The 26,456-nt window shown below is 46.4% G+C and overlaps 5 protein-coding genes across 8 annotated transcripts; all 5 read left to right on the plus strand.

Annotated features, from left to right (window-relative positions):
* Positions 1 to 455: 455 nt before the first annotated feature.
* On the plus strand, positions 456 to 2,943 carry LOC122765308. Of its 2 annotated transcripts, none has more exons than XM_044019484.1 (9): positions 456 to 521; positions 712 to 963; positions 1,069 to 1,191; positions 1,281 to 1,513; positions 1,605 to 1,742; positions 1,814 to 2,001; positions 2,309 to 2,388; positions 2,469 to 2,552; positions 2,622 to 2,943. In XM_044019484.1, exons 1-9 carry the CDS (start codon positions 515 to 517, stop codon positions 2,819 to 2,821), a joined length of 1,305 nt encoding a protein of 434 aa, XP_043875419.1. In that variant the 5' UTR covers positions 456 to 514; the 3' UTR covers positions 2,822 to 2,943. The 2 variants fall into 2 exon arrangements, with proteins under 2 accessions (XP_043875419.1, XP_043875420.1); XM_044019485.1 differs by having other exon boundaries at positions 457 to 521; positions 772 to 963.
* Positions 2,944 to 3,014: 71 nt separating this feature from the next.
* f7l (coagulation factor VII, like) lies at positions 3,015 to 6,815 on the plus strand. Its single transcript, XM_044019483.1, has 8 exons — positions 3,015 to 3,389; positions 4,312 to 4,487; positions 4,959 to 4,983; positions 5,061 to 5,174; positions 5,242 to 5,382; positions 5,459 to 5,547; positions 5,676 to 5,796; positions 5,980 to 6,815. Exons 1-8 carry the CDS (start codon positions 3,263 to 3,265, stop codon positions 6,525 to 6,527), a joined length of 1,341 nt encoding a protein of 446 aa, XP_043875418.1. The 5' UTR covers positions 3,015 to 3,262; the 3' UTR covers positions 6,528 to 6,815.
* A 1,679-nt stretch (positions 6,816 to 8,494) lies between these two features.
* f7 (coagulation factor VII) lies at positions 8,495 to 11,117 on the plus strand. Of its 3 annotated transcripts, XM_044019482.1 has the most exons (9): positions 8,495 to 8,572; positions 8,714 to 8,877; positions 8,965 to 8,989; positions 9,059 to 9,172; positions 9,379 to 9,525; positions 9,718 to 9,836; positions 9,919 to 10,039; positions 10,209 to 10,867; positions 11,043 to 11,117. In XM_044019482.1, the coding sequence occupies exons 1-8, from the start codon at positions 8,518 to 8,520 to the stop codon at positions 10,799 to 10,801; spliced, it is 1,338 nt and encodes a 445-aa protein (XP_043875417.1). In that variant the 5' UTR covers positions 8,495 to 8,517; the 3' UTR covers positions 10,802 to 10,867; positions 11,043 to 11,117. The 3 variants fall into 3 exon arrangements, with proteins under 3 accessions (XP_043875417.1, XP_043875415.1, XP_043875416.1); XM_044019480.1 differs by having other exon boundaries at positions 8,965 to 9,172; XM_044019481.1 differs by lacking the exon at positions 11,043 to 11,117 and having other exon boundaries at positions 8,965 to 9,172; positions 10,209 to 10,915.
* Positions 11,118 to 11,936: 819 nt separating this feature from the next.
* Positions 11,937 to 21,782, plus strand: LOC122783461. The gene is made up of 18 exons (XM_044048276.1): positions 11,937 to 12,042; positions 12,119 to 12,285; positions 13,881 to 13,905; positions 13,993 to 14,106; positions 14,334 to 14,471; positions 15,732 to 15,847; positions 15,921 to 16,041; positions 16,116 to 16,732; positions 16,900 to 16,934; positions 17,139 to 17,344; positions 17,741 to 17,901; positions 18,031 to 18,055; positions 18,606 to 18,719; positions 19,012 to 19,143; positions 19,308 to 19,576; positions 19,743 to 19,860; positions 19,957 to 20,144; positions 20,217 to 21,782. The coding sequence occupies exons 1-18, from the start codon at positions 11,958 to 11,960 to the stop codon at positions 20,637 to 20,639; spliced, it is 3,054 nt and encodes a 1,017-aa protein (XP_043904211.1). The 5' UTR covers positions 11,937 to 11,957; the 3' UTR covers positions 20,640 to 21,782.
* Positions 21,783 to 22,318: 536 nt separating this feature from the next.
* Positions 22,319 to 26,445, plus strand: prozb (protein Z, vitamin K-dependent plasma glycoprotein b). The gene is made up of 8 exons (XM_044019479.1): positions 22,319 to 22,523; positions 24,169 to 24,323; positions 24,399 to 24,423; positions 24,590 to 24,769; positions 24,873 to 25,004; positions 25,092 to 25,165; positions 25,233 to 25,371; positions 25,707 to 26,445. Exons 1-8 carry the CDS (start codon positions 22,358 to 22,360, stop codon positions 26,390 to 26,392), a joined length of 1,557 nt encoding a protein of 518 aa, XP_043875414.1. The 5' UTR covers positions 22,319 to 22,357; the 3' UTR covers positions 26,393 to 26,445.
* Positions 26,446 to 26,456: the final 11 nt, after the last annotated feature.

The raw sequence follows: 26,456 nt of genomic DNA on the forward strand, positions 1-26,456 counted from the left end.
TAAAGCATGACCTGAGTTTTGTCTCACAGGCGCGTTTTTAACGAGACAAAAATGTGTATGAACCGTCGTCAGGTTTAACTTATCGATTATTAACAAGATAAACTAATTCACTGTGTTTCGTCTTTGACAATTATCTAAAAACAACACGTTAAAGTGTCATGTTTGTGTGTTTAGTGCCTGACAGTGACGCGGAGAGATTACACAGAGGTAAGATAAAAAGCGAAACAAAAACGGACCCCCGTCGACCACCGTACTGCCGCACCTGGTACGAAGTGCCAACAACTTCGCATTTATGATAATAAGTTGCTTATTAAAGTTAAAATAACAGCGTGACACAAACAACGCGCTACACAATCACTTGTTCGGAAACGCTTAAAGGCCGTTTCCGGGTTGAACGTGAGAGTTTTACGCTGAAAGTGCTGCTCGCGGTAACTTCCGGTGGTTTTATAATCGTGAGCTTACGAAAGCGTGAAAGGGTGAGAGAGTTATTTAAGAAGAGAAGAGGACGGAGTCAATGACAGGTGCGATCACTTTAATTCACCTTTTAACACCAATGAATGAATGAATGAGTGAATGAATGAGTGGATGAACTCTGGTGAATGAGTGATCAGATGCAGTGACACAAACTGAAGTGAACATGAAGCTAAGAGTTAAAAAATGACACGTTATTTATAAAAATAACTGGTTGTAATGTGTGTCCTCTGCCACCAGATGTCCCTGTGTCCATTAAACCAGACACAAACAAACACTGTTGTCCCTCCTCGTCCTCAGGGGACATGTCTCAGGTGCGCCGGGCGGTGAGTGAAGCTCTGTGGACGATGTGTGCAGCTGACTCCATGTCCATGCCTGTCCACTGGTACTACGACGTCCAGGACATCAGGACAGACTTCAGAGGCTGGATATCAGGGTTCAACTCCCCCAGAGAGAGACATCCGTCCAGCATCCTCAGTCTGTCCAACACCGGTATGTAAACATGTCCAATAACCTGTCCAACACTGGTCTCCAGCTCACCTGTGAGTGGTATGTAGCTAACGTGTCCTCGTTGTCTCACGTTGTCTCTCGGAGCAGCTGGTAGTGGAAGAACCACATGGACGTCTGGACAAAAGCGCCCCCCTGTGGTCGGCAGCGTCATCCTCCACGATAAACTGCACCTGTGGACAACGTCCAGTGGCTCCGTCCACTATCACCACGGTAACGCTGGTCACCAGCACGCGGTGAGCTTGTGGGATTTAAAGGGACAGTCCTTGAATGTGGTCTCTCTGTCCCTCTGGTGGCTTCAGGTCTTCAGGCGGGTGAAAACACCCTGAATGTCCTCTGTGCCCTCCGAGCTGCCCGGACGCTCGTCTGTGGCGGGTTCACCGATGTCTCTCAGCGAGACGCTCGAGCTGCCGTCCTGTCAGACTACGTCCACTTCCTGACCACGCCCCACAGCCACAGAGACACCTACGCCGAGTCCGTCCACCGCTCCTTCTTCTCAGACTGGCAGGACAGCAGACCCACCTCGCCCAGTCAAGTAAATCCAACGCACCCGTCACATGACCGCTGCTTCAGACTCCTGCTTCACAGTGTCCTCTCTGTCCTCTGTGTGTCCTTGTTGTCCTCAGGTGTTGACGTTTGCAGAGAAACGGTCCAAACTGAAGACGAGCTCCTCGTCCTCTGACAGTCAGCTGGACGCCATCGGTTGCCTTCCCATGATCCTCCCCTTCGTTCTCCTGTCAGCTTCGGCCAATGAGCAGCAGGCGGTGAGTTTGTCTCTCAGAGACGCAGCTGAGAAGTCCTCGTGGTCGTTGACGGGTGCGTCCTCTGTCCTCAGGTCAGTGCTGCAGTGGACTTTGTGAAGCTCACTCATCCTCACCCCAGAGTTCCTGAGTACGTCTCCATCTACAGCCGCGCGCTGCACGCCGTGCTAGGGGGCGCCGGCGTGCGCGAGCAGGCCGAGCGCGCTCTGAGGACACTGGATGTGTGGGACGTCTGTCAAAGCTACAGCCACACGGCCGCCAGGTACCGCTGTCCATCAGCTTTTCACAATAAAAGCCTGTTGGACCCAAGGAAAGACGTCTGTGTGTGTCTGAATGTGTGTGTGAGAGTGTGTGTGTGTCTCTGTGTGTGTGTGTGAGAGAGTGTGTGTGTCTGTGTGTGTGTCTGTGTGCGTGCGTGCGTGTGTCTGTGTGCGTGCGTGCGTGGGTGTGGTTTACAGACGTGTGTCTCACGGTGAGATAAAGAAGTGACATCGATGTCGTAGAAACTTAAACTGACTTCCTGCAGACTTTTCAGAATAAGAGCCTGAGGCAGTGTGTTTGTGTGGCAGGTGTGCTGCGCGGTCTGAGGACAAACTGCAGGTGCATCAGAGCGCCGTGAGCCGCCTCGGTCTGGCCTGCTACACCAAAGGTCAGAGGTGTGCTTTTGTTGTGAAGCAGCAGAAATGTGAAGTGGTTTTATTGTGAAAGTCTGACATGTGTGATTGACAGGTGCGCTGTGCAGCCTGTTCTTCCTTGCACACGAGTTTCACGACGACGTCGCAGCAGGAATCCTCACCAACACCAACTGTGGAGGTTTGTCTTCCTTTGTAAACGTAAAAGTTCACATCACAGCTGCTCATCCTGCTCGTCCTCCCCCTGCAGGTGAGAACTGTAACCGCGGGGCGGCGCTGGGAGCGCTGCTGGGAGCAGGCGGGGCCTTCACCGGGGGCGGCATCCCTCAGCGGTGGAAGGACGAGCTGAGAGACGCTCGGGACTTTGTCCCCGACATCCTGAAGAGGATGCCCCCTGCAGGAGAGGGGGAGGAGTTTCAACTTCCTGTTTACAAACACAAGGAAGTTTAACATTTAAATCCCCAGAACAAGAGTGTGTGAGTGTGTGTGATCCTGTGAAGTGTGTGGATCCTCTGAAGTGTAGAACCTCGTGATCCTCTGAAGTGTTTTCTAATAAACTGCTCCAAAAATCACTCGATTCTTCTCCATCTGTGTTTAAACATAAACTCTTTGTCATCACATGTGTGTAAACAGAGCAGATGTCTGTGATTCAGGACTCTGGACTGTAGAGGGCAGCGTTGAGACGTCTGTCTCCTGAGTGGACGGAGGACAGCGACGTTAAAAAGATGAAATAACTGTAAACAAATGTCTCGAGTCTTTCACTTCGTCTCAAACCCGTCTCTGATTGGTGCGAGAAGGGATTGACTTCACAAAGCCCCGCCCACTTCCAACCAAAAAGTGACGTCTGGTGTGATAAGCAGCCAGAGAGAGAGAGTGGACACGCTGGAGGACATGTGCTGGACTTTGACCTTTGATCCCTTCAGAACAAACATGGCGTCTGTCAGTGGACAGACACGGCGTCTCTTTATCGTACAGATCCTCATCGCCTCTCTCCCAGCATGCACTGGGCTTCCTAAAGGTCAGTCCTCCATGTAGTATTCTTCTTCATCTGTCCTCTGTCCATCTGTCCTCTGTGTGAGACAACAGAATGTACAGTGTCCTCAGCATCCATGTGTCATGATTCAGGTGCTAGCATGCTAGTGCTCAACATCTGTTATCTGACTTTTAGCGCAGTTCTGGCCCCGCCTCCTTGAGACAGTGCCGCTGTTGCCTAGCAACAGAGCTGCAGCCTGGTGTTAAAAGTAAAAAACTAACCAAATAACTAAATAACTAGAACTAACCAAATAACTAAGACTAACCAAAAAACAAAACTAACCAAATAACAAAAACTAACCAAACAACTAAAACTTACTAAAAATAAAAACTAACCAAATAACTAAAACTAAATAAATAACTAAAACTAACCAAATAACAAAAACTAACCAAATAACTAAAACTAAATAAATAACAAAAACTAACAAACAACTAAAACTAACCAAACAAATAAAACTAACCTAAACACAAGACTAACCAAATAACTACAAATAACCAAATAACTAAAACTAACCTAAAAACAAAACTAACCAAATAACTACAAATAACCAAAACTAACTAAAAGTATTAACCAACCGAATAACTAAAACAAATTAGTTTAGTTACTTTTATAAACAGAGCTCAGTTTCAGTTAGTTATCTTTATTAACTCTTTAACTTTTTATTTTTTATTTCAGTTAAAGAAAATGTTTTTTTTCAATTTTAGTAAGTTTAGTTATTTGGTTAGTTTTGGTTATCTGGTTTTGGTTAACTGTTTTTTTTGGTTAGTTTTAGTTAGTGTTGGTTAGCGTTTGTTGGTAAACTTGTCATGTGACCGCAGCTTGAGTTGGGGGCAGACCTGAAGGAGGCGGAGCTTGAACGTTTTCTGTGATCATTAAATGAGCATGACTGCACGTGTGCTCCCTCTAGTGACCGATGAAACAATGTTTGTGAGTCGACCTCAGGCCACCGCCTACTTGCACCGCAGTCGTCGCGCCAACTTCCTGTTTGAGGAGCTGAAGACAGGAAATCTGGAGCGCGAATGTCTGGAGGAGAAGTGTTCGTACGAGGAGGCCAAAGAGATTCTGTCTCTGCCGCAGCAGCTGGTGAGTCCTCATCCACATCCTCGTCTACGTCCACATCCACGTCTGTAGCCGTGTCCCAATCCAGGGACTGGACCCTACGGAGGTCGACGGAGGATATGACTCCGTCAACCGCGCACTCCGTAGGGAACAAAAGTCAAGCGCTGCGAAATGAGGCGGTCCAGTCTACCGACCTCCTGGTTACGCCACCTTCTTCTTCTTATTATTATTATGGCAGGCGGTAGACGACACTTGCCAGCTCTACACTATGTACATTATATACATTGTGTACATTACGTACATAGTGTTTATAATGTACATTATACATTATGTACGTTGCTGCGCTGTGAAACATTTTGACGACATCCGGCTGACAAATCCACACTCCGTAGGGTCCAGTCCCTGGACTGGGACACAGCTTATATCTATGTCCATGTCCATGTCCCCGCCCTCGTCCATCAGTTTTAAAGCAGACTTGTTTCTCTGTGGTTACAGGAGGCGTTCTGGAGAACATACACAGGTACGACCTCTGACCCTCGACCTCTGACCTGTGGCTTGTGTGAGAGTCATGTGTGTGTATGTGCTTCCTGTGTGCAGCGGTGGATCACTGCCTGTCGTCGCCGTGTAAGAACGGAGCGACCTGCACTCGACACGTCGACACCTACGTCTGCAAGTGTCCGCCTCGTTTCCATGGTTACAACTGTGACAAAGGTGGGAGGAGCTGGCGGTGGTGGGTCAGAGGTCGCGGCTCAGGTTCATCAGTGTGTGTGTGTTTCAGTGCGATCCACGGTGAAAGGCTGTCGCTATAGAAACGGAGGCTGTGAACATTTCTGCAGAGATGATCCAGATCAGTCCTTCATCTGCTTCTGTGCTCAGGGACACAAACTAGACCGGGACAACAGCAGCTGTCTCCCTGAAGGTCAGAGGTCAGAGAGGGGCGTGTTCTCAGCGTCTGTTTGAAGACTGAAACATGATGACGTTCTCTCTTTGTCCAGACGGTGGCGCCTGTGGGAGACCACAGCTACACTTTGCCCCGCGGGTCGTTAACGGCAAAATATGCCCCAAAGGACACTGTCCGTGGCAGGTAGGTCCTAATGCTCTGCTCACGGGTGGGGACTCCAACCCTCCGGTAACGAGCCAAGTTGGCAGTAACCGTGGTGACGGCGGTGACCGTGGTGGCAGCGGTAACCGTGGTGATGTGCTTGTGTTCAGGCTCTGCTGACGGAGCGTAACATTTACACGTGTGGAGCCATCGTCCTGTCAGAGCTGTGGGTTCTGACCGCGGCTCACTGTGTGTGGAGGAAACCTGCTGCTGTGTTCCACGTCACTGTGGGTGAGTGTGTGTCTTGTGTGTTGTGTCTTGTGTGTTGTGTGTTGTGTGTTGTGTGTTGTGTGTGTTGTGTTGTGTGTCATGTGTTGTGTTGTGTCATGTGTGTTGTGTTGTGTCATGTGTTGTGTTATGTTGTTGTGTGTTGTGTGTTGTGTGTTGTGTTGTGATAAACACTGTCCTCTGCAGGTGAACACGATCGTCTGGAGGAGGAGAAGACCGAGCAGCGTCGCCGGGTCCTCAGGGTTCTGGTCCACCCGGGTTATAATCAGTCGAGCTCTGACAGCGACCTGGCGCTGATGAAGCTTCACCGCTCTGTCAAGCTAGGACTGCACGTGGTTCCCGTGTGTCTCCCCGCCCTGAACAGCACCTTCGTGCGGACACTGGCCACTGTCCGCCACTCCACTGTGTCTGGCTGGGGCCGCCTGGCCCAGTTCGGTCCTCCGTCACGGTTCCTGCAGCGCCTGGTGCTACCCAGGGTTCCTCTGCAGGAGTGTCGCCTCCACACCGGCCTGAACATCACCAGGAACATGCTGTGTGCCGGCTACAGGACGGGCCACCAGGACGCCTGTGAGGGCGACAGCGGCGGCCCGCTGGTGACCCGCTACAAGAAGACCTGGTTCCTGACGGGCGTGGTGAGCTGGGGAAAAGGCTGCGCCAACCAGAATATGTACGGGGTCTACACCAAAGTCAGCAACTTCCTGGAGTGGATCAGAGACAACATGTCTACAGGCTGAAGCCGAGCGTCACTGATCACTTGATCACATGATCACTCACATTTAAAATGTCTTTGTTTTCAGAGAGAAACTGATTTAAATCACTGATTAAAAGACTTCGCCCATTAAATCTGATTCACTTTAAGTCTAAGATGTCTATGTCACATGATCAACACACTCTGCTGCCTCGTGTGGTCACTTTTTGTTTTTAATATGATTCAGCAGGAGCCTGGTGTTAGCCTGGTGACTCGTATGAGTAAATAAAATGATACAGACTGATCTAATGAGAATAAAACAGAATGTATCACATCACAATCTCGCCGCGAGATTACTTTCACATTGTCATCACCTCAATTACTCATGTACATACAATGAGATAAACCTAAGACGAATTAAAGAGGACTCTGGTAACTGCAGGGAAACCTGAGGCTGGGACTGTGTTCCACAGTCTGCCTGTTCTTGGTTCATATGAAGATAAATGAAGCTGAGAGTTGGATCTTAGGACATTGACGAGGTGTGGGTGACCACTTGTAGTTGATCGGGGTAAATCCAGTTGCTTGTGTCGGCAGGATTCTTGGGAGTTCCTCAGAGGGTTGCAGGAAGATGTGCCAGTAGTAGGTTTAGAGCTGTTGTTCCAGCTCTACTCCATATTGGGGAAGCATATTCCATGAGGGGACCGATCTACGCCTTCTATACTGTTATCCGAGCCTTAATAGCGAGAAGGTCTCTGGGGCGTCCAAGGATATATAACCTCCTAGCTGTGTGAAAGGAGTCCAGGTTAGAGTGTTGGTGATGGAGACACAGAGAAGAGTAATACTCTGTGTTGGCTTTAGCTCTTCGTTCATGAAGTAGAGAGGAGGATGGGACAGTTCTCATTTCCTGCTCATAATCATGCGTTGAATGTTATACACCAGTCTGAGGCCCACTTGTCTATTTTGTCCAGATGACATTGTAGGCTCGCAGCACATGTGTTTCTCAGGCCAGGGTTTTTTATAATGACGTGTAGAGTTGAATCATCCGCAAATAGGTGTAGGTCATTCTTCAAGTGTGATGCAAGGTCATCAATGAAGATCAGGAAAAGTAAGGGCCCCAAGACACTGCCTTGTGGAACTCCGGCAGTTATGGGCAAAGATGAAGAGGTAAACCCGTCTAGTACAACAGATTGACGTCTGTCAGCCAGGAAAGAAGAAATCCAACCATACAGGTCACCATGAATGCCAAAGGAAGTCAGCTTGGACAAAAGACCACAGTGCCATACCCGATCCAAGGCTTTCTTAATATCTTTCCATACTTTCCATGACTTATGATATTATCGGCAGCAATGATATGGGCCTATAGTTGGAAGGATCTTTCTTGTTTACCTTTTCAGGTACAGTTATCACATGGGCAGCTTTCCATTCCGAGGGAACTGTCTGAGAACCAAGAGAGATCTGGAATAGTTTGGCTAGTGCTGGGGCTAGTTCAGGGCCGCATTTTGCCAATATTCTATCTGGACCATTGGCCTTGGAGGTGTCCAAATTGAGAAGTCTCCGGAGAACTGTTGTGGGCCAGAACTTCAGAGAGGAAAGGACTTCACTGGTTTTGGGTGGCAAGTCTGGAGGAGTTTTGCCATTGTCAAATGTGAACATTGGATTTCACACAGTGAAGTGTGAGTGTGTGTGTGTGTGGTTTACCAACTTCAGTTTCCTGTTGGAACAGTCAGTCACTGACAGCAGGGGGCACTCACAGCACAGTCAGAAACCCTGAAATGTCCCTTTAATCACATTATTTTAAATGTGTCGATGACGACAAAAACTTTAGAGAAGGTTTTCATGAGAGAGCCAAGGTCACATCTGACATGTGTTTGTTTGCGTTTGAGAGTTTGACCTCTGATCTGGACTCAAGAAGATCATTGACAAGCAGCAGCAGCAGCAGCAACAGCAGCAGCAGCAGCAGTAGTAACAGCAGCAGCAGCAACAACAGCAGTAACAGCAGCAGCAGCAGTAACAGCAGCAGCAGCAGGACAAAGACCATGAGACTCATCTTCATCTCTCTCTTCCTTGTCCACGTCTGTCAGCCGGCGTCAGGTGAGGACACGCTAACATCCAGCTACTGTGTTAGCTGCTCTGTGCTAGCATGTCCATGCTTGCCAGCTGTTCAGCATGTTGATGTTTACACGAAGCCAGTGAGATATATCTTCTTAGAACCATGAACACTTTCTTTGGTAGTCTTCCTGGGTCCAGACCGGGCTCATGGCGTCCTGGTCCGGACTCGCCGCTACAACTCGGGCTTTTTGGAGGAGCTGCAGATGGGCGATCTGAAGAGGGAGTGTCTGGAGGAAACATGTTCATACGAGGAGGCACGCGAAGTCTTTGAACACACCGAGACCACGGTCCGACTCCAGAGAAACACGCTAATCTGTTTATGCTAACATTTGTCACTGAGAATCATGGGTGTCCTATTTTTGTTTGTCCTTCAGGACGAGTTCTGGAAGACGTACAATGGTAAGACATGCAATTTTCCTTTCACGTCACCAAGGTCTGCTAATTGCTCGAATTCTCTCTCTTCTTTAGTTCCGAACAGTTGTGCGTCTCATCCCTGTCTGAACGGCGGCACCTGCTCCTCCCAGGATTCTTCGTACGCCTGCTTCTGTTTACCGCAGTTCAGCGGCGTCGCCTGTGAGCTTGGTGAGACCATCGCACAAAACAAAGACAACTTACTTAAGGCTTTACTTAAGTGTTAGTTAACGTTAGCGGTAGCTTCATAGCATAATGTATGAATTAATAACTTCATAAACCTGAATATATGTTTAGTTAAAAGACAGCTTATCACAGTCATGTTGATGAAGTTCCTGCAGTGACCTGTAGGGGGAGTTTGCTTGTGTTCTGAACAGACACACTCGCCATCGCCACCTCCTGCCTGCTGGAGAACGGAGGCTGCGAACATTTCTGCGATGAAGACGACGGAGGGCAAAAGTTAAACTGCTCGTGTGCGGATGGCTACTTCCTGGCCACTGATGGGCGGAGCTGTGTGGCACAAGGTCAGGCAACAAAGTTACTATGGTTATTATGGTTAATCCGATTATCCTAATCCAATATTCTGTCTGTTTAAAAACATCGACTGATCCTCTTTGATTAATTGCATTTGTATCATCAGTAGAAAAAAACAGCGTCCTGAGTATTGACCCCTGTGGGACGGCACATTTGTGAAAAGTCACGTGTTTTTGTTTCAGGGTCGCTGGCGTGCGGCATGGTGCCCGTCCGCCACGGTAAAAACAAAAATCAGCAGCTTGACCCTCGAGCTCGAATAGTGGGAGGAACAGAGTGTCCCAAAGGTGAATGTCCCTGGCAGGTACGAGGGTCCACAACCACAGGGACAACATGGGACGTTTAAGCTGCTCAAACGTGGAGGAAAACAAACGTTTGTGTTTCAGGTTCTGTTGGTGGAAAAAGGGAAAGGTTTCTGTGGTGGAGTCATCTTCAATCCCACATGGATCCTCACGGCGTCTCACTGTATGGAGAACCTAGAACCTCAGTTCGTCAAGGTGGTGGCAGGTAAAAATGTGATGAAAATGGGCGGAGCCTTCCTTCTGTACTCTAGGCCACGCTCAAAAGTATAAAATCACAAACAGGACGATAAAGTTGTTGATAAGTTACTAATGGTAAGAAAACCATTTGTTAAACATTGACGTGGATATGAATTGCGACTTTTCTCCATGCTCAGGTGAACACAACACAGAGTTGAACGAGGGAACGGAGCAGTTCATCCAGGTCGCCCAGATCATCATGCACGAGGAGTACGTCAAACGTACGGCAGATAACGACATCGCACTCCTGCGCTTGGCCGCGCCAATCGTATACACAACGTACACGGTCCCGGCCTGCTTGCCCACTCGCCCGCTGGCCGAGCGCGACCTGTGGGCAGTTAACCTGCACACAGTGAGCGGCTGGGGGAGGAGGGCGGAGCACGGGCCCACCTCCACCATCCTGCGACGCCTGACGGTGCCACGGATCCGCACGCAGCAGTGCATGGAAGAGAGCGGCGTGGTGCTCACCGACAACATGTTCTGTGCCGGATACATCGAGGGCCAGCAGGACTCGTGTAAAGGCGACAGCGGGGGCCCCTTAGTCACGCTGTACAAGAAGACTGCATTCCTCCTGGGCATCGTGAGCTGGGGCAAAGGCTGCGCCCGACCGGGCAACTACGGCATCTACACCCGCGTGTCCAACTACCTGGAGTGGATTCACAACCAGACAGCAACCACGGATTCACCCAAAAACCACACAGAGTCTTCACTGCACAACCTGACCACCTGACAAAGTCCGACTATTAGAACCAAGAACACAACAGAGTCCGACTTTTACAACCAAAAACACGACAGAGTCCGACTTTTAGTACCAAAAACACGACAGAGTCCAACTTTTGGTACCAAAAACGACAGAGTCAACATTTAGAACCAAAAACCGTCAGAGTCCGACATTTAGAACCAAAACCCGACACAGTCCGACTTTTTAGAATCAAAAAGACAGAGTCCGACTTTTAGAACAAAACCATGAGTCCGACTTTTAGAACCAAAAACACGACAGAGTCCGACTTTTAGAACCAAAACCCGCCAAGTCGACTTTTAGAACCAAAAACGACCAGAATCCGACTTTTAGAACCAAAAACACGTCAGAGTCCGACATTTAGAACCAAAAACAGGACACGATCCGACTTTTAGAACCAAAAACACGACAGAATCCGACTTTTAGAACCAAAAACACCAGAGTCCTTTTTAGAACCAAAAACCGACTTTTAGAACCAAAAACCGACTTTAGAACCAAAACGGTTTTAGAACCAAAAACCGAGTCGACATTTAGAACCAAAAACAGGACGGTCCGACTTTTAGAACCAAAAACATGTCAGAGTTCGACTTTTACAACCAAAAACATGACAGAATCCGACTTTTAGAACCAAAAACACGTCAGAGTCCGACATTTAGAACCAAAAACACGACACGGTCCAACTTTTAGAACCAAAAACATGTCAGAGTCCGACTTTTAGAACCAAAAACACGACTTAAAAAACCCAAACCGACGACCTAAATAAAGTTTTAAACGTCATTAAATGATTTGATGGTGTTTTTGCAATGTTCTGTGTGTGTGTGTGTGTGTGTGATTTCATCAGTGTGTTCAGTCCACAGTGTGTGTGTGTGTGTGTGTGTGTGTCATGTGTAAACTCGGCCCTTTGACCTCTGACCTCTGAAGATAAACTCTCTCTCCTGTCACAAAGTTAATAAAGTGATTTTTGGTTCAAAACTTAGTTACGGTTGTTTTAAAGTGTGGTTGTACGAGGTCACGTGGTGTGTTTACTGACCCTTTTTGGGGCTCAGTGGGAGTGGTCTCTCCTCAGAGGGTCAGGTGATCAGTGGGAGTGGTCATGACTCTGTTTTAAAGCCTGATGGTGCTGGTTTTGGTGGTTCATTGCGTCGTCATGTTGCTGCGGAGCTGCTGCACCGTCCTGACTCTGCTGCTGATTATCGCTGCTGCTGCTGCTGCTGCTGCTGCTGCTGCTGCAGGTGAGACACACTCAGTAACCGTAGCAACCAACTGTGTCTCTGCTCACATGTCAGGTGACATGTCAGGTGTGGTCCTCAGTATTTGTGGAGCAGCGCGAGGCTAACGGCGTGCTGCAGCGATGGCGTCGAGCGAACAGCGGCTTCCTGGAGGAGCTGAAGCAGGGAAACCTGGAGCGAGAGTGTGTGGAGGAGATCTGTGACTACGAGGAAGCTCGAGAGGTGTTTGAAGACGACGACAAGACGGTCAGCCTGAAACACCTCTGTGCTAACATCATTAGCATTAACATTAGCAACAATATAATTGTATTATTAGCTTTAGCATCATTATACACACTAATGATTGACCTAAACATTAGCATTAACGACATTATTAGCATTAGCTTTAGTGTGATTAAAAACACTAACATTAGCGTCATCGTCATTAAAACATTAGCATTAATATGAACAATATTATGTTATTATTAGCTTTATCATGATTATAAACACAAACACATTAGTATTTACCTAAACAATAGCATTATCAACATTGACATTACCATTATTATTAGCATAAGCATCAATATTAGCAATGGTTGTTTATGTTTACATTTAAACCTGACTTACAAAAGAGGAATAAGCACACTACACCGCTCCTCCGCTCCCTTCACTGGCTTCCTGTAGCTGCTCGCATCCGCTTCAAGACTCTAGTGCTTGCGTTCCATGCTACAAACGGATCCGGTCCAGCCTACATCCAGGACATGATCAAAACCTACACCCCAGCCCGCCCACTCCGCTCTGCATCGGCAAACCGGCTTGCTGCCCCCTCACTGAGAGGATCGCAGAGGCACTCGCAGAACTCCAGACTGTTCACTGTCCTCGCTCCCAAATGGTGGAACGAGCTCCCCATCGACATGAAAAACACATTTCTTCCGACTCTACCTCGACTAAGACGACAACCAAAAAAACCTTGTACATCGCACTTATGACGAGCACTTCATAGTTTGATCTACTTGAAGCTCTTACTTACTTCTAGCTCTTATTTGTACCCAAATGTTTAAATGCACTTTTGTAAGTCGCTTTGGATAAAAGCGTCTGCTAAATGACATAAAAAAAATTTAAAAAGCTCCACACATAGGGGAGGGGCTAATGTGTAGGGGAGGGGCTAAAGGAAGATGACCAAAGCCTGTAGGAGCTGGAGTCTGTTGAGTTTGGTACGCTCTGATTTTTCTTGTATTGAACAGAGCCCAGCGACCGAAGCGACATGATGAACATGAAGCTTGTTGCTACCTTGGAAGGAGCCAGAGATAGAGAATGCATATGAATGCAGATGTTCTGATGAGAAGAGCAGCAGTTCAGTTCTGGAGAGGTTTAGCTGGAGGTGATGGACTTTCATCCCTGCAGATCCGTCAGAGAGAGACCGTGTGGTCGTCAGGTGACAGATACAGCTGGGTATCATCAGCACCAAGCCTTGGGGCACCCCCGTGGCAGGGCTGTGTGGTGCAGTCCTAGCTAGGACACACTGAACGAACGCCCAGTGAGATAGGATTGGAACCAGGAGTGTGGACAATAGAATCCTCAGACGCCACTGATAGGTCGAGCAGGATGAGTACTGAGGACTTAGTTACTGCTCTGGATTCTCAGAGCCACTGTGCAGCAACCTGAGGGAACCCGGGAACCACAGGTGAGTCTGAGAGGATGGAGCAGGTCTGGTGATAGAAGACAGGTTATCTTGACAAGAGCTGAGTGTTAGCATTAGCACTGATGTTAGCAAGAACATCATTATTAGCATTAGCAGGAACAGTAACGACATGACTGTTAGCCTTAGCCCTATTTAACTGATGTTTGTGTTTGATCTTCAGAGGCAGTTCTGGACCACGTATGATCGTAAGTTTTCAGATTAACACGGATTAAAACACGCAATCAGTGCTACATTTTGTTCTTTGTTACTGTGGGGGTTTTTTCTCTTGCGAGGTCGTGACCCCTGTCTGGTGAACCCGTGTAAAAACAACGGGGCGTGTGTCCACATGGGGACGAGTTACGAGTGTCAGTGTCCAGAGGGATACGAGGGACGGCACTGTCAGACCGGTGAGTTAGCATTTAGAACAGCAGCTGCACACAGGAAGTCACATGGTACAACCCTTTCATAATGCAACTATCAAAACACTGACAATTTTTTAGGCACTAAATATCAGAACTGATAAAACGCAGGCCGTAAAAGCAGCGCCCCCTGAGGTGAAAGCAGGTATGTCACAGCTGGAACGAAGATGTTCCAAATTTCACAAAACTTGTCTCGTCTTTGTTTTTGTCCTCAGTGTTTGAAGACTCGCTCAAGTGTCTCTACCAGAACGGACACTGTCAACATTTCTGCGACGGCTCCACAGAAAGACGCAAATGTTCCTGCGCTGATGGATACGAGCTTGGAGAGGACGCACGCCAGTGTGTGGCTCAGGGTAAGACAACGCATGAATACTACGTACAAATACTACGTACCAATACTATGCACAAATACTACATAGAAATACTACGTACAAATACTACGCACAAATACTACGTACCAATACTATGCACAAATACTACGTACCAATATTGCGCACAAATACCACATGCAAATACTACATACCAATACTACGCAAGAATACTATGTACAAATACTACGCACGAATACTACGTACAAATACTACGTGTACTACGTATACTTACTAAAATACTACTACATAGAAATACTACGTACAAATACTACGCACAAATACTACGTACCAATACTATGCACAAATACTACGTACCAATATTGCGCACAAATACCACATGCAAATACTACATACCAATACTACGCAAGAATACTATGTACAAATACTACGCACGAATACTACGTACAAATAACTACGTATCAATACTGCGCAAAAATACTACGTACCAATACAACGCACATATACTACATACAACTACTATACACAAATACTACGTACAAATACTACGTGCCAATACAACATACAAATACTATGTACCAAAACTATGCACAAATACTACATACAATGCTACGCACAAATACTACGTACCAATACTATGCACAAATACTACATACAAATACTAGGTACCAATACTACACACAAATACCACGTACAAATACTATGTACCAATACTATGCACATATACTATGTACAAATACTGCACACAAATACTACATACAAATACTGCGCAAAAATACTACGCACATATACTACGTACAAATAATACGCACAAATACTACGCAAAAATACTACGTACCAACACTAGGCACATATACTACATACAAATACTACATACCAATATTGCGCACAAATACCACATGCAAATACTACATACAAATACTACGTACCAATACCATGCAGAAATACTACACAAAAATACTACGTACAAATACTATGCACAAATACTACATAAAAATACCTGCTGGTTATACCTGTCATTTTTAGTGTATTTTTTTTGTTTTTTTACATTTCATTTTGAGTATGATTAACAGTGTGTTTTCAGTGTATTTTACAGTGTTTGTGGTGGTTTTAACAGTGTATTTTAGAGTTTTTTGTTTTACAATGTTTATTTACAGTGTTGTTTGGTTTACAGTGTTTTTTTTTACAATGTTTATTTACAGTGTTATTTGGTTTTACAGTGTTTTCTTACAGTGGCTTTTGTTTTACAGTGTCTTTTGTTTTACAGTGTTTTTTGTTTTACAGTGCAGTTTCCGTGTGGTCAGGTGACCCCACAGGAAACAGGTGTGATTGACAGCGTCCTGGATCAGACCAGAGTGGTCGGAGCAAACCATTGTCCTCGAGGACAGTGTCCCTGGCAGGTGAGTTAGTCCTGAAGGTGGCGCTGGAGTTCAGGAAAGTTCTTATTTGATCACAAAGTTTGTTTGTCGTCAGGTTCTGGTTCAATTAAGTGGGCGGAGTCACTGCGGAGGCGTCCTTGTCAGTTCTGACTGGGTCGTCACTGCCGCTCACTGTATCCATGGCAACAGTCCCCAAAACCTCACTGTGGTGGCAGGTAACCCCGCCCACAAAGACTTTGACAGTCGGCGCTAATCCTCCACCGTAGCCAACAGACGTTTTTGTCTCCAGGTGAAATCAACCTGGACGTCGACGACGGCACAGAGCAGAGGATTCCCGTCGCCATGGCGATGGCTCATCGCGCTTACGACCCGGCGACAGGCGACAGCGACATCGCTCTGCTCCGGCTGAGTCGACCTTTGACCCTGAACCGCGACGTGATCCCTGTGTGTTTGCCGACCGCAGAGCTGTCGCGGCGCGAGCTGCTGCTGACGCGGTACCACGCCGTGTCCGGCTGGGGAAAGCGGACGAGCGGCGGGAACGCCGAGGATCCGGCGCCGGGAGTTCCTGTTTCCTCCGTTCTTCGCAGAATGAGCGTTCCGATCATCTTAAACTCGCAGTGTTCGCAGAGCGCGCGCTTCAACTTCACCGCTAACATGCTCTGCGCCGGGTACCTGGAGGGACGCCAGGAGAGTTGCCGCGGCGACGACGGCAGCCCACTTGTCACCCTGTACGGCGACACCCACTTCCTGACGGGTGTGGTGGGCTGGGGGCGGGGCTGTGCGCAGCCGGGGTATTATGGGGTTTACACCAATGTGGCCAACTTTGTGGAGTGGGTGGAGAACACCATGAAAGCCCCGCCCACTGAGAGGGTGGAGCAAAGTTTAGCTGAAAACATGGAACAGAAAGTGATTTAACTTTGTATAATAAATGTAATAAAAAAAAATAAAACCTGTGAATGAACTGATGTAAAACCAATAAACAAAGAATCACTTTTATTTTGTTTCATGTCATTTTTGTGTTTATTATTGTGTTGTTGAATATTTAAACATAAACACGTGTAAACATGGAGCAGGTCAAAGGTCGGACTGTTGCGAAATCCTGTTTACAGTAAATCCCTCCCTCTGCCCCCAGCTGTCAGTGGTAGACAGGAAGACAGGAAGTGAATTCCTTCTTCTGCAGAGAAACTGGCTCCTCCTCCTCTGATGAATGTGGTGAAAACTCTTTCACTGAGTCACTGCTGTTATTAAAGGGACACTTCAAGTTTTCTACAGTGAGTGACTGCTGCAGATAAGCCCCACCCACTGTGATCAGGGTGGGAAGTCCCCGTGCGTGTGTGTGTGTGCAGGTCAATGCTCGCTCGCCCAGCCTCCTCCACAATCTCACTGGTTTCCTCGACTCGACAGACTCAGGTTTTTACAGACGAGCTCGTCTTCATCGTCTTCATCGTCGGACCATGTTCTGGTTCCACCACTCGTTCCCGTGGCTCCTGCTGCTCAGTGCTGCCACCGCCGCTAACGGTACGTGAGCGAAAAACAACAACAAAACAAGAATGTGGAGCAGATGATTGACAGCTGGCTGCTGACCCTTGACCCTGGTCATGTGTTGTGTGTGATGTCATATTTAGCAGATTGGCCGTTTATTTAGCATCATTTTATCATTCTTATGTTTTTATCGGTACAATAACGGATGAATTGTTGCGATAGAATGTGGGCGGAGCTTTTACTTTCCCAATCTTTTCTTGTGTGAATGAATAACGCGCCAACACGCTAACACGGGCGCTAACGAATCGTAGTTCTCCGACTTTGGTCGGGCAGGTTCCAGCAGCACTCGCGGTCACTTTCGCAAAGTTAGCGACGGACAAATGTGCCGTTACCCGTGACAACAGCGTTTTTACAATGAACTTCTCTCTTCAGTCTTCTTGGACGACCGCGCGGCCAGTCAGGTCCTGAGCCGCCGGAGACGAGCTAACTCCTTTCTAGAGGAACTGAAACAAGGAAACATGGAGCGGGAGTGCATGGAGGAGCGCTGCAGCTGGGAGGAGGCGCGGGAGATCTTTGAAGACGGCGAGAAAACGGTGATAACCCACCAAACCCGGACTGTGTTGGCGTAGCGTTAGCCTGACATTTCCATAGATGTTCAGTTTCCACAGTTTATGTCGTAGATTTAAATATTTTTTACAGATTTGTTTCTTTTTGCTTTTCAGAATGAATTCTGGAACAAATATGTCGGTAAGATTTTTTCTGGTTGGTTCTCAAATAATAAAAAGAAAGTTTGGATTAGCATCATCACGACCACGCCAAGACCAGGACTAATGTCAGGATCAGACTACACAAAAGGTCATCATGAGATTATCAATCACAGTGGATTCTTGACTGACAACACGACGAGTATGACCCTGACCAATCACGACACAACGCAAGTTCATAGGTCATCAGGGAGGCCATCAGAGTGTTGTGGAAAGAAAAGATTGTGGAACCATTCCTAGGAGTCACAGAGAGGACAGACAGTCCATACTGTCTGTCCTCTCCAAGAGACGCTGTCTTTAATGTCCTTGTGGGCGTGGAGTGTCCCAGACCTTCAATTATGTTCCTGACGTTAATGAATCACTTCACAAAATCGGCCTCCGTCAAACTTGGTCTTGACCTGCCATTGTGCGTTGTCTTGGTCTTAGGGTAATGAACCTGCGACTGGATGATATATGACAGAAACACTGACTGCTGTACCATCTTACACCACTAGATGTCACAGTGGGTGAAATCTGCTTTGTTTGCTCTGCAGATGGCGATGCTTGCGAGTCGATGCCCTGCGCTCATGGAGGACACTGCAAAGACGGGATTGGCACTTACTCCTGCTACTGCAAGGCTGGGTACCAGGGCTTCAACTGCCAGATCGGTAAAGAAACTTTGGGGCAGTTGACCTCAGGGACAGTTCAGATCTGATCTGATATCTTAAGAGTGTGTTCGTCCCTCCTGCAGCCACAGTACAAAGCTTTTAAAATACACTTTTAGAGATGGAAACATTCAGGTCAGTGATGAGGTTGTTGTTGTAGTGTGCAGGTATTTCATGGTGCTGCCGCACATTGTATTCCGGTGTTTTTCAGAGTCGTACGTATCGACAGTCTTGCCTGGACAGACTTTTCTTTTTCTGTTTGGTCTGGTCTTGACAGTGTTCTCGTTCTTCGCAGTGATTCCTGAGCTCTGCGAGTCCAAAAATGGCGGCTGTGAACATTACTGCAAAGTGGTGCAAGGAAACGTTCAGTGCTCCTGTGCTGACGGATATTTCCTGGCGTCTGACGATAAATCCTGTCACTCCAACCGTAAGATGCTCAAGTTCAGACGATGTTGTTGTTGTGGTTTGATGTGAAATGTTGTGGGTCATTTCTGACTGGTGAGCTACAGAGTATTTGTAGCACTGGCATCAGGACAAACCTCCAGATGAGACAATCCAAATCTAACTCAGACTTCAAATTAATTCCTACAGAGACCTTCAAGTGTGGTGCCATCGTCACCAAAGACACCCGGACTGTTTTCAGGTACGTTCGACCGAACGTAACAGAGGGAAATACGACAGGGTTCAACACGACAGACCCGAACTCCAACTCCAAAGACATGACGTCCTCAGGAAACCACAGCCAGATTGAAATTGTTCCAGAACACATCATCTTAGAGGAACTGATCAACCCTGAGATGGCCAGTATGACCCGAATTGTCAATGGAGAAGACTGTCCACCAGGAGAATGTCCATGGCAGGTAGGAATTATGAGAAAACAAGGGTGGAAAAGTCTCGTCTCCTTGGACACACTGTGACTGTGTCCTTGATGCCTTATAGTCTATTATCATGTAAATCCAGGTCCCAGAGTGTGTCTGTACCAACACCTTAAAAGATTGAGTCTTCAGTACCATCTCGTCTTTGCAGGCTCTCCTCCTGAATGAGGATGATATTGGCTTCTGTGGAGGAACCATCCTCAACGAGTACATCATCCTGACCGCCGCCCACTGCATGAACCAATCCCGTTACATCTACGTTAAACTCGGTAGGTCTGCTTCATCTTTCTGGTCTGTTGATCTCCATTTAATTCCTACAAACTCTCTCTCTTGAAAGCGTACTATTATAATGAATGTTCCCTCAGGTGAGTTTGACACGTTGGTGGATCACGGTAATGAAGCAACACACTACGTGGAGGCTATCGCCACGCACTTTAAATACCAACCACAGACCTACCACAACGACATCGCACTCATCAAACTCAGCAAGCCAATACAGTTCTCCAGGTTCATCGTCCCGGCATGTTTGCCTGAGCAGGATTTTGCGGAGAAGGTGACTCTCTAAACACTGGAGTAAAAACCGCTGTAAATGTTTCACAAACATAATAACACAATACTCTTTCAGGTGCTGATGCGGCAGCCAGACGGCATGGTCAGTGGTTTCGGTCGCCTCGGCGAGGGTCGGCAGGCGTCCACCATCTTGCAGCGCCTCACGTTACCCTACGTGGATCGGCACACCTGCATGGAATCCACCCAGTTCCGAATCTCCCAGCGTATGTTCTGCGCAGGCTACCACACGACACCCAAGGACGCCTGTCAGGGCGACAGTGGCGGGCCGCATGTCACCCGCTACCACGACACGTACTTTGTCACAGGCATCGTGAGCTGGGGTGAAGGCTGCGCACGCAAAGGGAAGTATGGTGTCTACACCCAGGTGTCCAAGTACACCCGCTGGATCCGTGACGGAATGGACAGTATGGTGCACAAAAAGAAGAGCGGCAGCAGGGTCAAGAGGCACCACAGCGCCATCGAGAGGCTGGTTCTGTGAGACAGTGAACTCAGCAGAGAAGAAATCAACCACATGTTTTATATCATCATGTATTCTACGCGTCGCACTCATTGACAGTCAAGTTCCAGAAACACGTGACAACACATTAACGATGTTTTATGATGCGTTCACACCAAACACACAGACGTTTTTCAGGTCACATGACTTATGCCGGGATCAGACCACACGATGTGTCTCTCTTTCACATCAGTCAGATTATTAACCACAGTGGCATGGATTGCTGCTGTGTCTTGTTCAGGGGACTGCTAACACTATAAGAGTGACCCCTGACCTATCATCGTTCACGACATAGGTCACGTACGTCATCGGTGAGGCGGGGCAACCTGTCAATCATGGCTACCAATGAGTGACGCCCACTGACTTTTGTCGTGGTCGTTTCTTAAGGAGACGTTGCTGTTGTCAAAGCTTCCACCTCTTCACCCAGTGAATGTCTTCATGTTACGCTGTGTCAGTGCACTCCATTCCCCTATTGGTCAACATCCAGGAGCCAGTCATAGGAGACCTTGTGTTACACTAAACATCCGGTCATTGTGTAAGTCTGAATTTGTGTCGTCTGATCCCGACATTAGTCTGAGTGATGAGCACTGGGTTTTATCGATGTTGGAAACTAAAGTCAACATAATCGCAATCAACACAAATTTTGTGTCTTTGCAGAGTGAAATTATGCAAAATTCTCATTCACTTGCGACTTACTCACTGTGGTGTGAACGGACCATAAAAGACATAAGTGAAAACGATCAGATTAGCTTCAATTCTTAACCCATTTTGGCCACTTGGGGGCAAAATGGGTAAAGAATTGAAGCAATGACAGTGTCAATAATTACTTGTGGTGTTCCTCAGGGATCTGTTCTCGATCCTTTTATATTTTCTTTAAAGACGCGGTCATTAATGTTGTCGTGTCCGTGAACTCTAATTAACTTGTTCATTTCTTTTTAGCATTTCCAGTCCACCGTCCCCTGAGGGACAAGCGTTAGCTAACCCTAACCAAGATAATAATCACAAACACAACAGGTTAACGATCTGTATTATTATTATGATCATTATTATTATTATTATTATTATTATTATTATTAATAAAAAAATTAAAAGATGGTAAAACTGAAAATAAAAATTATTTTAAAAAATTGTAAACAAACATGTCTGTTCATTTTCTTTTGTTCCAGAAATTCAACAAAAAATGTCAACAATATACATTTAAAATATTGATATTATGTTGTGTGTGTATACACATATGAAGTATTGTGCTTTTTTTCAAAGGATATCTATTTAAGTCTGATAAAAACTTGGTTTTCATGAAAAATGTTAGGATTTTTTGTCCTTTCTGAGAATTCATAGTCCGATTATAAATAAATGCATTAAAACTAATTTGAAATACACTTTCATGTCATTAACATTCTGATACTTTTCTGATTTTAGTGAGAAAATATTTGAAAGTTCTATTTAATTATTAATGGCTGTGATGAAACACTGTGTGTTGACCTCAAACAAATGTCGTGTTTATTGATGTTTGTTTGACAACGGGACAGAGACAGAAAGGACAGGGGACGGGGGACAGGTTAGAGTCCACAACAGGAACAAAGTTTGAAAAAACAAACAAGAATAAAAACTCATCGACTTGAATGATTCAATGTCACTTTTTTTTAGCATAAATGCTACAAAATAACGATTTTATATAAACATCTTGTCACATTGACTCGATGAGTCACTGGTGTGTATGTGTGTGTGTGTGTGTGTGTCTGTGTGTGTGTGCGTGGAGTCAGTGTGTCATGGCGGTCAGCATCATGTCGGCTCGTTGTTGCCGAGCGTCTCTTCTTCCTCTCTGTTTCCTCCTTTGTCTCCTTCAGGTTCTCATCCAAGGACAAGGTAGGACATTTGACCCCTGACCTTTATGTCCAGTGTGTGAGACGTGGAGACGATCACGGAGACTTCAGTCAATCATGTGATGTTATTGTGTTCCAGGTTTATCCGACATGTACGGAAGTCAAAATGTTATTTCATAAGCTAGAGCTAATGTCTGTTTACGCAGTAATAACTGCTACTAAATAAGCATTAACTAACTGTAAGTTAGTGTTTATTAACCATTTATTAACCCGCATTTCAAAGTGGGAACAAAGACGTACAAATACATAAGAAACAACTAACCACTTATAAAGCCGAATTAATGTTTATTAACATGCCCTTTATAATGGTTAATAAATACTTTATTATAGTTAGTAATTACTGCTATTATATGTTATAATAATATTATATATTATTATATATAATATATTATAATAAACTAACTAAAGGAAAGCATTTACAGTTGTTAGTTCAAAGTTGAATAATATATAATTAATACATTCAACAAATTATTAGTTAAAAAATTAACTGTTAGTAAATGATTATAAATGCATTAAGTACAGTTAACTCTGTTTCTATTTTAGAAAAAAAATGTAATAATAAAAATAAAAGGTTAATGAGTTAATATGAGATTATATTAAATTACATTATGTTGTTATAGTATATTATGGTTTATATGACATTACATGTATTATGTTAATGATGTTTCATACTCAGTATATTAATGATATGAATATTGATTATTAAGCAAACGTTAATATTTCAAAATGATTCCGTTCATTTTTATGTTTATTGATGGATTAATTATGACGTGTATCACTTAATGATTATGTGACAAATCAGGATCACTGTCATTAATTAAACTATCATTCATTATAATGATAATAAGTCATCTTTTATTTAAATTAAAGGAAACTTCATGAAAAAAACTGAAAAACTGATTTTGATGTGTAAAATAAAGCTTAAAGCAGCCACCACCCCGCCAGCAGGTGGCGCTATGCCCTTGATTCAGTTTTCATGTGCTCTTATCTCACATGTGAAGTTTCGAGCAGATGGGTCAATGTACAGCAAAGTTACAGGCCACTTCCTGTTTCATGGCTCAGGTTCATGTTTGGAGACGTGTTCAAGGTCCGCCTCTCGCATCATGCATGAAGTTATAGAGCACTTCCTGTTTTGCAGATGGTTGTCGTGGCCACGCCCCTTTTGAATCTGTGAGACCCTTTGACAATTTTTTATCTTTGATGTGTCCAGTACAAAATGACATGTTTTTTTGTTTGCACAATTATTAACGCGCTCTGATGAGTTTGTTTATTCACCAAGATGGACGCCAAATTCAAAATGGATGACTTCCTGTTGAGTGGACGCCATGGTCCCAGTAGACTTTTTTGTTTGTCTCGGGCTGTGAGACGTTTACACCAAGTTTGGTGAAATTTGGTGCAACTTAGTTTTGGTTTGGTCCTACCGGGTTTCACCTTTGGGGGTGCTACTGAGCCATTTTGTAGCATTTCTGTGTATTTCCCTTATTTTATGATTTTTTTTTGACAGGTTCAGTTTTCCCCAACGTTTTAGTACAAATACGATTCATTCAGAAGAACAATTTCAAGTCCCAGCGCTGCTGTGTGAGTGCCCGGGCCCCACAAGTCACTCTGTACGTGTATGTGTGTGTCAGTGTTCCGTCAGGCTCACAGTGTTTTCCTTCGGTCCAAACGAGCCAACATGTTCCTGCTGGAGGAGTTCCTTCAGGGAAACCTGGAGCGCGAGTGTCACGAGGAGCTGTGCAACTTTGAGGAGGCACGAGAATACTTTGAAGACTTGGATAAGACGGTTCGTCACCATCACGTCTTTGATAATCACCACTGATTATTAACAAACTAGTAAACAGCTGACACTCTTCCACAGGTCGCCTTCTGGACCGTCTACTACGGCGAGTTTGACTTTTAGACTCATTAATCATCATTTAACACATTTACTGATGTTATACTTCTCATTATTACAGAATTATATATATATTACATTACACTATATTTATTTTTATTTATGAACACATAAAACAAGTTTTGAATAAACTTTATTTGAACGATGGCGTGCAGACGGGAACCAGTGTGAACCAAACCCCTGCCTGCACGGAGGAAACTGTACCGACAAAGTGGGCGGGTTCCAGTGCTCATGTCCCGCCCACCACTTTGGACCAATCTGTGAGCAAAGAGCTGTGGGAGGAGTCACACGCAGAGCACAGTGGCTGCCGACTGCACCACAGGTCACCACACCAGGTCAGACCACACCCACAACCTCACACGACCCTGCCTCCCAGAGATGAGATGGGTGCGGTCTATGAGCAACACTTTTTTTAACTTGACGTTTCCATGGCAACAGAGATTGCAGCTTGTCCGACCGGCGGTCCGACCGCATGTCAGCAGCTGTGCGCGGCGGCGTACGACGTCTTCACCTGCTCTTGCACGACGGGATTCAAACTACACACCGACAAACGCAGCTGTGTGCCCGAAGGTGCCGCAAACCCCGCCCCCACAACAACAAACCCCGCCCCCACACTTTAACAAAAACCTTGACAGGACGGTGTGTTTGTGTCCACAGTGGACTTCCCGTGTGGACGTCTCCACGGCAACAGCACCACGTCAATGTGTCGCCATGGAAACTGTCCCTGGCAGGTAACGGCCAATCACAGCACAGGACCGTGTGTGTGTGTACCTTTAACAGCTGTGTTTCTGCCTCCAGGTGTCACTGATGAACACTGAGGGGGCGGAGCTATGCAGCGGCGTGCTGTTGGGTCGACGCTCTGTCCTGACCGCCGCCCACTGCCTCCTCCAGGGGTCAGAATCTGACCTCCAACCTTCTAGCTTCTACGTGACCACTGGTGCACAACTTTAGCCCAAATCTAGCTGTTCACATACTGACTTAACCCTTCAAAATTAAAGCCCAAATCTAGTTGCCCATTACTGACTTTACCTTTCAAAATAAAAGCCAAATCAGTTGTCCACATACTGACTTTACCTTTCAAAATAAAAGCCAAATCAGTTGTCCACATACTGACATTACCTTTCAAAATAAAAGCCAAATCTAGCCGTCCACAAACTGACTTTACCCTTCAAAATGTAATCCTTCTGTGGGCTTTTATTAGAATAGAAGCTGTCTCTACAAAATAAAAGCTCAACGATATTTTATTTTGACATCACAACTCTCGTCTCCTAGGAAACAGGATGCCCGTGTCCGTCCAGGCACTGTACGTGCACAGCCGCTTCCGTTTGGGTCGTCATGACAACGACCTGGCCCTCCTCGAGCTGGCAGAGCCAGTGAGCTTTGGCCCCGCCCTCATCCACCTCTGCCTGCCCACCAAGGACTTCAGCGAAAACATCCTGATGCATCCTGGGAGGACGGGCGTCGCCGCGAGGCAGTGGAGCCAGGAGCTGCTCTACCTGACGCTGGACGAGTGTCGCGACGAGCTGGACGCGACACACCCGCTCAGCAACAAGATGTTCTGCATGAGGACGGTCGCCGTGACGACGGCGGCGAGGTCAGGCAGACATTCTCTGTTCCAACATGGCGTCCACAGGAAGAGGAACAGCACTTCAGTGAACGAACACGGAGGCCGGCCGCCGCTGAACAGTTTACCAACTGAGAACGAGACGCCGTCTGTGTCTGACGTAAGGTCAGAGGTCAGCAGGAGGCCATGCGGCAGCGTGTTAGCGGGCGCGCCGGTAGCCACGGTGGAGCAGGGGACGGCGTTCCTCACCGGACTGCTCATCTCCACGTCCTCAGGTTGCCACGGCGACAGCCTGCTGTTCACCAAACTGTCCCGGTACCTGACCTGGATCAGACCCAGACTGGAGGCGTCAGAGGAGCGCATGACGCCGCAGCTCAGCCGGCTCCCCGTCTGAGCCAGCTTTTATTTTCTTTAACGTCACAGTTTATATTTCAAATAAAAGAATCAATCCCATAAAC

Source organism: Solea senegalensis, linkage group LG2 (genome assembly GCF_019176455.1).
Source record: "Solea senegalensis isolate Sse05_10M linkage group LG2, IFAPA_SoseM_1, whole genome shotgun sequence".
In the NCBI taxonomy this organism is placed as follows: domain Eukaryota; kingdom Metazoa; phylum Chordata; class Actinopteri; order Pleuronectiformes; family Soleidae; genus Solea; species Solea senegalensis.

Bases quoted from the DNA above. Each gene is read 5' to 3' on its own strand.
- LOC122765308 (XM_044019484.1), top strand. The intron at 2,002-2,308 runs GTACCGCTGTCC...TTTGTGTGGCAG, and splicing joins TACAGCCACACGGCCGCCAG to GTGTGCTGCGCGGTCTGAGG. The intron at 2,389-2,468 runs GTCAGAGGTGTG...TGTGATTGACAG, and splicing joins TCTGGCCTGCTACACCAAAG to GTGCGCTGTGCAGCCTGTTC.
- f7l (XM_044019483.1), top strand. From the start codon at position 3,263: ATGTGCTGGACTTTGACCTTTGATCCCTTCAGAACAAACATGGCGTCT. The intron at 5,383-5,458 runs GTCAGAGGTCAG...CTCTTTGTCCAG, and splicing joins CAGCAGCTGTCTCCCTGAAG to ACGGTGGCGCCTGTGGGAGA. The intron at 5,548-5,675 runs GTAGGTCCTAAT...GCTTGTGTTCAG, and splicing joins AAGGACACTGTCCGTGGCAG to GCTCTGCTGACGGAGCGTAA.
- f7 (XM_044019480.1), top strand. From the start codon at position 8,518: ATGAGACTCATCTTCATCTCTCTCTTCCTTGTCCACGTCTGTCAGCCG. The intron at 8,878-8,964 runs GTCCGACTCCAG...TTTGTCCTTCAG, and splicing joins TTGAACACACCGAGACCACG to GACGAGTTCTGGAAGACGTA. The intron at 9,526-9,717 runs GTCAGGCAACAA...TTTTTGTTTCAG, and splicing joins GCGGAGCTGTGTGGCACAAG to GGTCGCTGGCGTGCGGCATG.
- LOC122783461 (XM_044048276.1), top strand. From the start codon at position 11,958: ATGTTGCTGCGGAGCTGCTGCACCGTCCTGACTCTGCTGCTGATTATC. The intron at 13,906-13,992 runs GTAAGTTTTCAG...TTCTCTTGCGAG, and splicing joins GTTCTGGACCACGTATGATC to GTCGTGACCCCTGTCTGGTG. The intron at 19,144-19,307 runs GTAAGATGCTCA...TAATTCCTACAG, and splicing joins TAAATCCTGTCACTCCAACC to AGACCTTCAAGTGTGGTGCC.
- prozb (XM_044019479.1), top strand. From the start codon at position 22,358: ATGAGTCACTGGTGTGTATGTGTGTGTGTGTGTGTGTGTCTGTGTGTG. The intron at 24,424-24,589 runs GCGAGTTTGACT...GATGGCGTGCAG, and splicing joins CTTCTGGACCGTCTACTACG to ACGGGAACCAGTGTGAACCA. The intron at 25,372-25,706 runs GTGCACAACTTT...CTCGTCTCCTAG, and splicing joins TAGCTTCTACGTGACCACTG to GAAACAGGATGCCCGTGTCC.